Source organism: Triticum urartu, chromosome 1 (assembly GCF_003073215.2).
Source record: "Triticum urartu cultivar G1812 chromosome 1, Tu2.1, whole genome shotgun sequence".
NCBI lineage: Eukaryota > Viridiplantae > Streptophyta > Magnoliopsida > Poales > Poaceae > Triticum > Triticum urartu.
This window is the reverse complement of record NC_053022.1, coordinates 512366801-512379771: the sequence shown is the minus strand read 5'-3', so window position 1 is coordinate 512379771 and position 12971 is coordinate 512366801. Positions and strand designations below refer to the sequence as shown.

Sequence of the window (12971 nt, the reverse complement as noted above, 5' to 3'; positions counted from 1 at the left end):
CGCAGCACTTCCGCCGACGCGCCACTCGCCCACCGCACCACGCCGCTGCCGCCCCGTTGCCAGATCCAGCCGCTCCACCACCCCTGCCGCCAGTTCCACCGTTGCTCTGCTGCCACCCGCCTTCAAATCGTCCGAATTGGCCGCTTCTTCACCGCCGCATGATTTGAGCCCCCCCCCTCCCCCGCCGTCGGTTCCGTTGTTGCTCTACCGCCGCCTGCCTCCAAATCGTCTGAATTAGCCACTTCTCCGCCCCCGAATCGCCGCCGCATGATTTGAGCTCCCCGACCGCCCTGCCGCCGTCAGATTCGAGCCGCACACCTACCTCCACACCGTCCTTGCTTTCCGCCGCCAGACCCGACCTTCTCGCGCCGCACGGTCGTCGCCCCGCCCCGCCGCGACCAATTCGCCGCTCGATTCGCGGCCGTGCCGCTGGCCATTCGAGCTCCCCCCGCCGCATTCGACCTCCCGGCTCTCGTCGCTCGGCCGCCGCTCGGTCCACCGGTGCTCCTCCCGTCTTTCGATGCTCGGCCACCGGCGCTCATGCAGACTAGTTGTACACATCCGTACGGCGGGCGGCCGGTTTTACATCTCCACTTTGCATCATCTGTTGGACTTGCTCTTTTACATCTCCAATATATACATCATCTACTCGAATTGCTCTTTTACATCTCCAATATATACATCATCTGCTCGACTTGCCTTTATATCTTCTGTTTTATATCTTCAAATTTGCATCTTTTATTGGATGCTCTTATTGTGTTTATCTTGTACGCATATACTCGCACGTGACTGCCTACCAACACACACCAACATCAACTTGCAGGCATGTTTGAACTTTGACTTGACCTGGTCGATCAGGACATGCATGTTTCTTTTTTCCAGTCCACTTTACCCGCCAACGATAAAAACTAACCACAATCCCGTGTACCTTTTCTGATTCTTTTTGAAAAGAAAAAACAGCGACCCAAGCCACACAAAATTTGAACTTGGCGCCTATGAACATCTACAAACATGCACCCATTTTGACTGGATTCGAACCCAAACATTTGACACTTCACATCTTTCACGGCCATCTAAGTTCAGACCTAAACATGCCGTCGGTCTCACAAACCGTTTCTCAATCCTACAGAGGCTATCTAAATTCTGGAACGAGACCCGACCACGGCCAGCAACAGCAACAGGGAAGAGAAGAAAGAACTACACAAATGGTGATCAATCCATCGTTGCCACTTGCCAACTCTCTTGTTGCATCAGATGGAATGATGACTCGAGCACCATGAATCGGAAGCCGAGGCCGTCATGTCGTCGGCGGCGCCGAGCAGCTCCTCGAGGTACTCCGCGCCAAGGTCCTCCAGCTCCATCACCACGCCCTCCGGCCGCCCACGGGCGGCCTTGGCTATTTTGCGGCACGGCGACGACGCCGTGGCCTTTCGGCTCCGCATGGAGTGCCGCCGCTTGAGCGCCAGCACGGGCGACACCCCGTGGGCGCGGCCGCGCACGTCTTCCCCCGCGCCCTCCAGCGAGCGGCGGACCTGGTCCGCGGGGAAGTTGAGGACGGCGGCGGCGCCGCGCATGGCGAAGGCCGCCTGGTCGTAGGCGAGCGCCGCCGCCTCCGGGCTCTCGAACGTGCCCAGCCACACCCTCACGCCGTTCCGCGTCGAGTCCCGGATCTCCGCCGCGTACTTGCCCCAAGGCCGCTTCCGCACGCCGCGGAACGCGCGCCCGGCGTCCACCCCGGCGTCGGTGGGCTCCTGCTTCAGCGGCGCCGCCGCTGTCCCGTGTGCGGAGCCGTCCTGGTGCTGGGAGAGCATGTTGCGCGGGAGCCTCTCGTCGGCGTCGTTAGTGTCGAACGGCGGCGGGGGCGGCGTGGCCGGGGCGTGGTGGCGGCAGCTGCTCCACGGCACGGAGTCGGCGGAGCCGGTGGAGGAGCCCGGCGAGTGGAGGGGAAATGCTGCTGCCGCCGCTGCTGCTCGGTGGTGCGTGGTCATGGCACGGCGCGCCAAGAAGTTGACGACGCCGGCGCTGAGCCGCGGCGACGTGGAAGAAGAAGGAGGAGAAGCCGCGCACGTGCCGCTTGGATCAGCCATGGAATGTTCTTTTGATGTCGAGTGGAAGCGCGCCTCCATGGTTTTATACCGGTGGCACCGTGGCAGGAGTTGGTTGGGAAGAGAACGAAGCAGGGGAACGTGCTCTGCTTACAGGTTTCCCGACTGTTTCCGGATGCCGTCCCTTTGGCTACTTGCCGTGCTTTTGCCGGGGCTCCACAAAATGCAGGAATCCTACACTGCAGCAATTGTGAAAGAAGATGGTAGCAGCCAAGGTTCTTCATTTCAGAAACGAAAAACTTTTGGGCGTCGCCGAAATACGTGAAATTTCGGAAATCCTTTCAGATTTTGCGTTTTCAAAACTCAGTAAAATTTAACCTAAGTAAAATTTTAGATTGAATCTGGCTCGAAATTTCAGGGTTACAAGTATTTCGGACCCCACCGAAATATGCGAATCTGTGATCATGAAAAATCATGGTGGTAATGTTAATCGTTGTAGCTGAGCTAGCCAGCTTAAGTAATGATCAAGTGGGAGCAGCTAGAGGGTGGTAGTGGTAGTGGTAGTGGTATACACTCCACTGCACCCAAATGGCGAGCGAGCGAGCTTAGTCGCACGTGAGTCAATGCTGAGGTCCATTGCACCTGACCTTGTCATATTCGCTCTGGATTAGGCAGCGGCTACCATCTGGCATATTATTACCACCATTCGTCGTCCGGCATCTATCCGAAGTTTCCAAGCATGCATAATACACTCCACACCACCGGCTACAATTTAGCTGCTGGGTGGTGAGTGAGACGATTGATTATGTTACTGCAAATGGTGGAGTACATGATGAGGCCGCACGTGAGTCAATATTTGCACCTCGCCATCGCGCCATTTTTAATTTGTTGGAAATTTCCACGCAAGCATGGCCGGTAATTAGGCGGGACGTGCATGCATGCATGCATGGATGCATTGCACCTCGATGGCCCCAGCAGCGCTGCCCCTTCGCCGGTTCCATACGAATCTTCCTTCTCTCCTTCTTTCGCCTGCTGCTTCCTCCTTCTTTCTTGGTTCCATCATTTAGAGTTTTATTTTAGATCGCCACGTGTTAATTAGCTGCGTTATGTACGACCGAGTCACTCACTTTGATTGCCTTCAATCCATTCATTAGAATGTTATAAGAGACAGTTTTATATAGTGACCCCACACATGGAAAATACATTGTATCTACCGAAAACGGCTTTCGTCGTGCTTTATATATATATTTAAAAAAGCGACGACAACCGTATAAACAACCGCATACAGCTCAAAACAAACGACAAGTGGACAAATTGAGCGTCGCTTGGAGTCAGACAGATTATTCACGAATGAGACAAGGTCACACCTCTCCCTCGACCTAGTGAAAACGAAAGGCGAGTGACTCATTCACAGTGTGCGTGTTAGCGAGGGAACGCTCGCAGAGGACAACGCCACTGTCAGCATCGCAATTCGTGCTAGTATTGATTTGACAGTGGATCGCTCAAAATCGCAAATTATCTGACATCACTTCTTTATGATTTAGGATGTTTATTTCACTGTTCCATAGAACCGGAACTACAGTGCTATTTTCTTCCCGTTGATCTGATTCTGCTGCACTTCCGTTTACTGTAAAACTCTGGAAATTCTGATGCAATAGTGCTCATATTAATCCGGTTGCAGAACTTAAATTATGAAGGCTGGTTTTGAAATGCTTGCAGAAATACGGCCAGATCCTGATGTGTTCACTTGTTTTCGCTACGTGGTGGTTTTTGAGCCTCACTTATTTCCCCCAACACACACGATGATCACTTGCATTTACGCGGTCGCGGTCTTTTAAACTCCGAACCGACAGTTAAACAGACATTATCTTGTTTTCTCCGAAATGGTTTGACAACTGCTAACAGACACCATCTTCGTTCGGCCAAGCATCGCATACAAAATGAATCAGCAACTCCCGAATGCCGAACGCGCCGTGCTAACACATCATCACTTGCCGTACTTCCGGTTGTTGGGTTTGCCTCCCCTGCCGCCTCCCCTACCGCCTCCCCTGCCACCTCCTCTGCCATTGTTGCCTCTCAGAAGCGCGAGGGTCGGACCAAGGGCGGTGCTTCTCTGCGCTCTATACGACCACGCCGACGTGCTAGCGTTCTGTTTCCAAGCTCCCCACCCATTGTTCCCCTCGGCTTCATCATCAGGCTTGCCGTTTGGGGCCTCGCTGCTTGCCTCCCAGGCCTTATCATGCGTGTTTTCTGCGCAAAACAAACCGGTGTTTCTAAATCAGCGTACAATAGCAAGACATGCTAGGTGTAGAGGAAGAGATTAGCTATAGGTCTATACCTGGCGGCACTTCTGGACCTCGTGGCGTTTCTGGGCCTTTACTGCTATCAGGCACCGAGGTTCCATTCTGGCTATGAACTTTGCCCTTGTTTTCGTCCAAGGCTGGCACCGGGGTTCCATTCTGGCTATGAACTTTGCCCTTGTTTTCGTCCAAGGTGACTGGTTCTCCGACCGGTGATTTGCCTTCCTTCCCTGTTTCTCTAGTGGGAGCGCTAAGGTCTGCGGATACTGGCTTGCTGCCCTTCACTAGTCTTACATCGAGAAGGTTGGAGTACTCGATCTGCATGCAGTAGACGTCGAGGGTGATGTTTACCGGGTTTGCGCACGTGGTCAAGATTGGAAATTGAACACGAGCGAGTGATTACCTCCAAGGAGCCATCTTCCTTGTAGGGTGACGTATCCACCATCATAGTATCTGACTCGTCCTCGCATGTAATTTCCTCCGTGATGATTGGATGCTCCGGAACAGGTAGCAGAATGATGCGCGATGATATCAGATCATACACAAGAACTTTACCAACCTGAAACAGTGTGTAAAATGATGAAACATAGGTTGCCCAAATTTAAGAACAGAGACGATGGCTCGAACATTTAAGATGTGTTTTGTTTTCATGGTTGCCCTCGCATGTTTGAAGCAACAAATGACCCATGCAGAAGTGCTTCCATAAGAAATTGAAACTTCTAGTGGAAATTGTGTCATACCCGATACGAAGATATCTCCGGACACCACGAGGAAGACAGCGTAACCAATCGATAAGCAATCAGATCTCCCTCCTGTAACAGAAAAAAAAAGGGTAAGCTCACAAAGAGAATCAAACTAGACAATAAAATACAGCTTAAGAATAAGCAACTTCTGCAAAGCAACTAACGGAAACCAATACCACTGGAAGACGTGTTAGGGGGTACAGAGCTTCAAAGTCCAAAGGTTCGCTGGTAGACTTCCCTTCCTCAGCAACAGATTTTTCCTTTGCTAACACATCAGGATTGATCTCGTTGACTTTTTGATTACTGGCCCCAGAAAAAACATTTTGCTCATCCCTACTATCTACCACAAGGTGGTTAACTTCAGTATTGCTTCCAACTATTTTCCCAAGATTGCCGGTATCAGCGCTTTTCTTATTTGAGTTGTTCATTCCCCACTTCTGTCCCTTCTTTTTGCTCATGGTTCCACCCCATGTGAAATTTGCCTGCAACCAGAAGAACAACATCAATGGAAAGGGAAGTAGATACTGATTTTACTCAACTTAAACAATATTTTCTATTTCCTATTTTCATGTACATAAAATGGTAATCTTGATAACGCATAATTCAAATCTACATCTAACTTAGATTTTACCAATCTGCATTATATATTTCTTCACATACATGCACTGGATACCCCATGAAACTTGGGCTAAATATAAGATGGAAAATGGAAAAGAACCTATCATTAACACCCCAAGCACGCGTGAAGGCTTTAAAAAGATCTGTTAAAGAACATATGGGGAAGGGATGAGATTCTGCAAACTATTAACATTTCAGAATAAAACTCAGTCCACATTGGAAGATATGGAAAGGAAAGTTCACTCCATTTCGCTGCTTGTCGACTTCATACTCTCCTCCTAGCTGTAGCTTTTTAGGGGAATTTTTTTTTAATGTTTTATCTGTTGTTCCCACAAAGTTTTGACATAGTGGCTATTTCTTCTTGAATGTTGGTACCCCATCGAGATGAAATAAGCCTCGCATCTAAGTTTCTTATAAAGGAATAGGCTATCTGGAGTACTAATTTTGAGTCTAAAGCTAATGAAATAAAAAATATAGCATGTAGGACAGAGTTAGAAGTTAATCCACAAGTCAACATTTAGGCCTTGGCATCTGTTGTCTGTTTAAAAATATTTGAGCAGAACAACGCATCCAATTGAACTGAGGGATAAGCAACATGTTTCAGTAACTACTCCCTCCGTTCCGAATTACTTGTCTTGGATTTGTCTAGATACGGATGTATCTAGACTCATTTTAGTGCTAGATACCTCCGTATCTAGACAAATCCAAGACAAGTAATTCGGAACGGAGGGAGTACATAGATAGGCCCCAAATTTTAGTTGTTGCAGAAAGATTGAACATTATAGGCATTCCATGATGAATAACAGAAAGGACAAAGAGAAGTAAGTAAACCTGTGCTTCCTTCGCTGATGACGTATTTGGTTCACCTAGAAACACAAATAATTCTGTGTTAAACAAAATAAATGATTATTCAGGTAGGGATTGAAGTTTGTACAATGATGTCTATAACACAAGAATGATGATTCCTATAGAACTGTTAGAAAAGTTAAAAAAAATACAAGTCATGAAGGGAAAATGGAACTGCAATATAGTTGATTCACACAGAAAAAATATATAGCTCCATAGCCACTTAGACAACTGACTTTCGGGCCAGTTCTTTTGGGGCTTATGGGTGGCTGCCAAAATAAGCTGCCCCCTGCCAAAATAAGCTGCCAAAATTCTGGCAGCCCAACCTAAACTTTTATTTTAGAAGCCTAGTAGTTGACCCTTAATTAGTCTCATTGTGATACAAATCTTGGTTCATCGGGGTACCTACTATGTAGTAGAGGGCAAATGACATTGCTTGAAGGGGATAAAGGTTTTCAGAGGAAAAGGTTGGGTATAATCTGAGATACAGAGATGTTGAGAGAGAAAACTAATTCATTGTTCTTGCCTGAAAAGCAAAGATGCAATGCAGTCCCTTCTATGACCTAATAGGACAGATCTCCAATGCCAAGTGAACTTATCTCTAATACACCCAATCTATAAAAATAAATAAACTCGACTAAGTAACTAAAAAGCAAACCAACTATATTAATATTTCCAACTAATGGTGACTATGTACACAGTGAATCCAAGTAATGATGACTGTGGACATAGTGAATAACACAATCTACCAGCAGTGCCACTTGGCAACGGTAAGACTATCCTCCTTGGATATTTTCTCTCAGAAGATCATTTCAGGAACAAAATTCATAGGCTTGGGAGCAGCACTGTTTTATATTTCCTAACTTAGCACAGTGATCTGCCTTGAGGATCCACCCCTTTCAGGTATAAATAAGCAGACTAATTGGTCCACGATGCAAATTATAGGTATTTTTCCAAAAAAACACAACATAAATCGTTTGCCTCTTTTATGAGTGTCAAATTGAACTGAATGACTACAATAACTCTACCACAAAAACTATGGAAGTAATTTCGTAATAATTTCACTATATTTTGAGCTTCAAGTATGACTCAAGAGTCAAGAGGCAGGACACAAGCAGGCAAGCAGCTCATACAAAAATAATAATAGAAACTTGAATAATAGCAAATTATTATCAAGATGTCAAAAAACGTTTTCCAGTTGACCATACAGAGCATAGAATGTGTCCATGCTTGGACATGCATAATGGCATGTGTGCTCGCATGCAGTGTAGTCAGGGGCACTACAATTCGTACAAGCTTTCTTTCACAATGGGGATGATAAACAGATACACTATCAGTGAAGTGCCAATCGACAAATCAACTGTTGCAATGCAGAAAATCGTATTAGCAGGAATTAGCTCTTCACGGGCTCAGGAATACCTGCTGGCTCAAAGCGAATGTGACCAGGACGAACCACAACTGGAACAATATCTTCTGATGCATCAGATTCTTCCTCCTCTGCTTCATGGCTTGAAAATGGCAAGTGAGGGCCATTCTCATTGCTTGACGGGCAAGGAAGATCATCGTGATTGCTTGAGGATGGACAGTCAGCAGCAGCGGGTGATTCCTGGCAGTCCACATTCTACAAATATACATTGCGGATTAATATGTTTGGCTAACACCATTTATGTTTTATGCCTACAATAGATATGAGACCATATCAGGTACGACAATTGTGCTAATCGCATGGGAGATCTAGAGCCACTGGAGTAGGGTACCAATTGAAATACATTAAGGTTCTCTTTCAACCCCACGTGCAAGTTTAGAACAGACCTTCTTGTTTTGCAACAACAACCAACATCATTCCTCCTACCGCCTCTGCTGCAGCACCGGAGCCCTCCCCGTGGAGGCCCATTTCACAGCCGCCACGATTGCCGCGATTCCTCCTGTTGCCTTCGTCTCGGCTGCCACCAGCCGTCCCCATGGGTGAGGTCTCCGTGGCTCGGCTGCATGGCGCAATTTAGGATCGGGATGGGTGAGAGAGGATGATCTCGAAGAGCAGCGCCACTGGGAGAAGGTGGGTCTCGCATGGGAGAGCGGAGCTGGATAGGCTAGCGAGCTGTGTCCAGGAGAGACTGGAATCTGGGTGATAAAGTGGGGATGAGAGGGGAGAGAAGCCATCACCAGATGATTGGGTTCAGAGGATGAATGAAGCATTCGGAAGTAACATGAGTTACAGAATGCTCGTAAAGTAGTACTCCCTCCGTTCGGAATTACTTATCTTGAAAATGGATGTATCTAGAACCAAAATACGTCTAGATACATCCATTTCTGCGACAAGTAATTCCGAACGGAGGGAGTACAACCGTAAATCAATAATGAACCCTACTACGGATTCTTAGATAACGATTGCCTTACCAATCTACAGGTTCAAACTCTTGTGAGACTCTAATATCAACTCACCGACAGTCTTCTTGAGTCTTGGGAAAAGGTAGAATTTAAGGAAAGAGCATGGCTTGATTTGAAAAGGTCCACATGTGGATGTGATTAGTGAGATTATTTAAACATCTACTTAAACAACTTATGTCTTTGGCTGCCACTGATCCAACAAAGATTGTCAGTGGCAGTGATTCACAAATCTGCAGTGTTATCCGAATTCCTACCTAACATGCCCTAGTAATAAGGATATAAAAGATACCATGTGAAGCCGAAAGAGAACACAAAAAATCGTTAACAAAATACCTCTTTCAGCTTTTCTTTCTCTTGCTTCCTAAGTTGCCTTTTGATTTTCTTACGACGAGCACTTCGACTCTGACAGGACAAAACAAAGACAAAAATACATGTGATAATTAACCAAAATGCAGAGGCAGAAAAACTGTGACATCATAGCTTCTGTTTCAAAATTTTAGTAATGCCCGTTATTAGCATATCAAAGAGGAGCTAAAGGAGCATGATCCAGTCCTATCTATTGTCTTATCAAAGTCGAAAGATTAAATCAAATTAAGAGAAGGAAATACAACTCCATCTAAATCTCTAGGCAATTTAAATATCTTATCTTACAAGTAGCATCTGCTGTACATATTTATTTTATAAATGAAAAATGCAGTAGAATATATAGGAAAAAATTGAGTAGGTCTATTTTGGCCAAGAACAGATACTTACTATTACTACGTTTAGCGATGCAATGCCCAACCTAGCCATAAGATTATTATTATTATTTACAATGATCCGTCATTGCGGCATCTTTAGATCAGTTTTGAGAACTTTGGGTCTCATAACGTACTATAGATACATGACAATGTTTACCAACTATAAGAAACATGAAAGTTGATGAGGAAAATATTTACAGCCCAAATAAACTAACAGAGATAGAGCCAATCACTGGATTTCTCTAAAGGCAGAAATGCAGATTACACAAACCGTTTTAGGAATTTGAGTTGTCTGCCCAGCCACCTCAGTTTCGCAACTCAACTCGGTCTTATTGCACCTGAAAATGTTCCAAGATTAGTTTTTTGCAAAGATCTAACAGAAAAAGAATGACACTAATTCTAAGATACTCCAGCGTGAACAATATGAAAAGACTGCAAAAGAGTCCATAAGTCTTTTTGTATCATGATAATACCTATTTTTTTTACCAGAATCACTGTTAATATATGTAGATACCACCTATTAAAAATGAACTAGGACGTACTTTGTATTAATGCTCACATTCTGTTGTACATATATAACCAGAAACAAAAATAAAAATAACTGCCATTACAAAAAGGCAAAAACAGTCTTTAAAATGGTGTAACAGAGATAAATGCTGAATCATTAGAAAATGCCATGTTCAAAAAGCTTCTTGCAGTTTATGCAAATATAATGACATGTCATCACTATCTCTTGGTGACATAAACATAAGGGACAATGGAACTCCGTACACCTTTAATGCACAAAAGATTATAGCATATCGAGTATATCCAAAATATGTTGTGATGATATACTCAATATGCTATAAGCATGTAATTTAAACCAATTTAGCACCATTTACTAGTGGTGATTTTATTGCCTGGATTGGTACTTTGCTGTCCATGATCCTTGGTAGTACCACTACCAGGAAGAAGAGAACTTGTTTATCGGATGGGGTGGAAAGAAGAAACTTAATATATTACCTGTCAGGTTTTTGCTTTCCATCCAACTCAACAGTACATTCAGTTTGAATATCAGCTTTCTTTTCTTCAATACCAATAGTGAACGGCTTCGACTCTTTGGAACCATGAGAACTCTGATCTTGGCAAATGTCATCTACCTTGCTGCACCCGATGTGTTTTACCTTCTTCAGTTTCTTTCTCCTGCATCACCAGATGGGTAGCAGAATCACTTGAACAGAACAGAACGCAACACGAGATAGGAGAAGCAAGCAGCCATGAAACCAGATGTGATCTAAATGGTTGTGTAATCATCGATTTAGGGGGGGGGGGGGGGGATACATAGCCTTTTACTGTTATGACTTATGAAAATACAGACTAAGTGGTAATCCTTAGTTGGCAAACGGGACAAAAAAAATATGGTAACAAACAAGGAGGATACCTTGAGCTCTCAGGTATTTTTGCATCTTCATCTTTCCGTTTCCTCTTGGAGCTTGTATGCCCATTTTCTAGATTGTGGTTGGATGTTACCTTTTCTTCAGGTTGATGATCACAATGCACCTCTTCTTCTTGGTGCTTACTAGAGTCAATTTGATACTCAATTGCAAGGATTTTATCATCAGTCGGAAGCGGACGCACTTCTACTTTCTCGGGATCTTCAATACAGTGTACATCGTCATGGTGTACCATTCTCTTGCAAGCTTTCTGTTGAACCCTGCAATCCAAGGAGATGGGAGGGTAGCATTGTTGTAAATAACATCATTTCCACAATTTACACGAATGGTTGTATTGAAACTGGAATGCTAGATGGAAAAGTTTTTTTCCTAGCCAAGTAAAGGTGTACACGGAAATTGTTCACCACAAATTTCCTCACCATCCCCATATAAGTATACAACTCAACATGCCAGTGGAAAACGACATGCTACATCCAAAAACACAGGAGAGTTTTCCTACAGAATACCATCATTATGTGAAACTCTAGCTCTTCAAAGGAAACATAATTTACTTATATCATGACGAACACTTCAAGCATCGGTTATATGCAGATAACTGACATGCAGGTGTCTCGTATGTTCACAGCCCACTCAATCATGGACATATGAGATTTGACTCGGGATTGATAATCCGTCTGGGTTTCATTTTTCCAGAGGAAAATGGCAGATACACACTACAATGAAACATAGAATGCGCACCCAGTGAATCTGACATGGGTGCTCTGCATAGCCACAAGCCAACAACCCATCGATTCCACCAAAAAGGGAACCCAGAGATCCAAACGCCACAATGTTACATCAGATACCACATTAGATTCAACAATAAATAAAAGCAATTCTCGACCGAGTACCTTATGATATCCTTGTCCCTGAAGATACAGGTGGACTCGAAAGGCGGCAGGGCAAATCCATCCATCTGCGCAGAGAGACAACCCATCAATCCCTAGCACAGAAGCTAAGATTCGACAAAAATAGATGGATAAAATCCACAAGAATCTAAGAAGTGCCCGGAAACCCTCGGGCATTCGTGTACGGGGAGTCCCCGACTGAGAGCCCCATGCGTCACACAAATGTAGAAAGGTGAGGAGGGGAGGGCGTCCCACCGTCAAGACGACGCCGCCGGGGCAGGAGCGGTGGAGGCGGAAGCGGGCGGCCACGTGGGCGGCGAGGTCGGCGACGGTGGCGAGCTCGGGCCGGAGGAGGAGCCAGCAGCGCCGGAGGTCCCTCTGCGCCCGCCGGAGGAGGCGGGCCTTGTCGAACACGAGCCGGAGCCTGACCGGCGACGGCGACGGCGCCGGCGGCGTCGCCATTGGCGGTGCGGGAGGGAGGGGGATTTGGGGGTTTCGCTGGGTGGAGAGACTGGTGGAGGCCGTAAAACCCTGGCTCGGTCCGCAGGACGCACCGTGGCGGTATTTTAGGGCCGCTCTTTTTTTAGATGTTCCATTAGGCCATTTGCAAATATTTGAATATTTGAAAAGTATAAATAGAAAAAACACATGGTTGATATGTTTATGTACCATGTTGTAAAAAAAAGTCATGTATCATTAACTCCTATAGGATTTGAAAACTCAGGAATCTTGTACTACCCGTTCTTCATGATGATTATTTTGAGAAACCAGCGAGAGATGGAACGGATGTGTATTGATTTTCTTAATGAAAACATGAAGTGATATTCGAGCTTATGTCCAAATTCTTGTGGACTGGGGATGTAGAAATGGATTCCGTAGAAATCCAGTAGTCGAACCCTCTGATTTGGAAAATATTCTATAAGAATCAAATCTTATGGAATCCATTTTTAAAATTATATCATCTAAAGAGA

The 12971-nt window shown here is 45.4% G+C and overlaps 2 protein-coding genes across 2 annotated transcripts; both read right to left on the bottom strand.

Moving 5' to 3' along the window:
• Positions 1 to 902: 902 nt before the first annotated feature.
• On the bottom strand, positions 903 to 2244 carry LOC125537101 (ethylene-response factor C3-like). Its single transcript, XM_048700404.1, has one exon. It carries the CDS (start codon positions 2124 to 2126, stop codon positions 1251 to 1253), a length of 876 nt encoding a protein of 291 aa, XP_048556361.1. The 5' UTR covers positions 2127 to 2244; the 3' UTR covers positions 903 to 1250.
• Positions 2245 to 3855: 1611 nt separating this feature from the next.
• LOC125524176 (coilin) lies at positions 3856 to 12543 on the bottom strand. The gene is made up of 13 exons (XM_048689252.1): positions 12256 to 12543; positions 12004 to 12068; positions 11101 to 11373; positions 10683 to 10862; positions 9952 to 10018; positions 9274 to 9342; positions 7972 to 8173; positions 6538 to 6572; positions 5265 to 5570; positions 5086 to 5157; positions 4749 to 4904; positions 4384 to 4663; positions 3856 to 4295 (listed from the first exon to the last, which is right to left on the bottom strand). The coding sequence occupies exons 1-13, from the start codon at positions 12460 to 12462 to the stop codon at positions 4033 to 4035; spliced, it is 2175 nt and encodes a 724-aa protein (XP_048545209.1). The 5' UTR covers positions 12463 to 12543; the 3' UTR covers positions 3856 to 4032.
• Positions 12544 to 12971: the final 428 nt, after the last annotated feature.

What these genes read in the sequence shown, in the direction of transcription:
- LOC125524176 (XM_048689252.1), bottom strand. Translation starts at nt 12,462, where the DNA reads ATGGCGACGCCGCCGGCGCCGTCGCCGTCGCCGGTCAGGCTCCGGCTC. An exon ending in CAACTCAAATTCCTAAAACG is followed by an intron (nt 9,343 to 9,951) that starts GTTTGTGTAATC and finishes TTGTCCTGTCAG; the next exon opens with AGTCGAAGTGCTCGTCGTAA. An exon ending in CATCAGCGAAGGAAGCACAG is followed by an intron (nt 5,571 to 6,537) that starts GTTTACTTACTT and finishes TTCTGGTTGCAG; the next exon opens with GCAAATTTCACATGGGGTGG.
- LOC125537101 (XM_048700404.1), bottom strand. Translation starts at nt 2,126, where the DNA reads ATGGAGGCGCGCTTCCACTCGACATCAAAAGAACATTCCATGGCTGAT.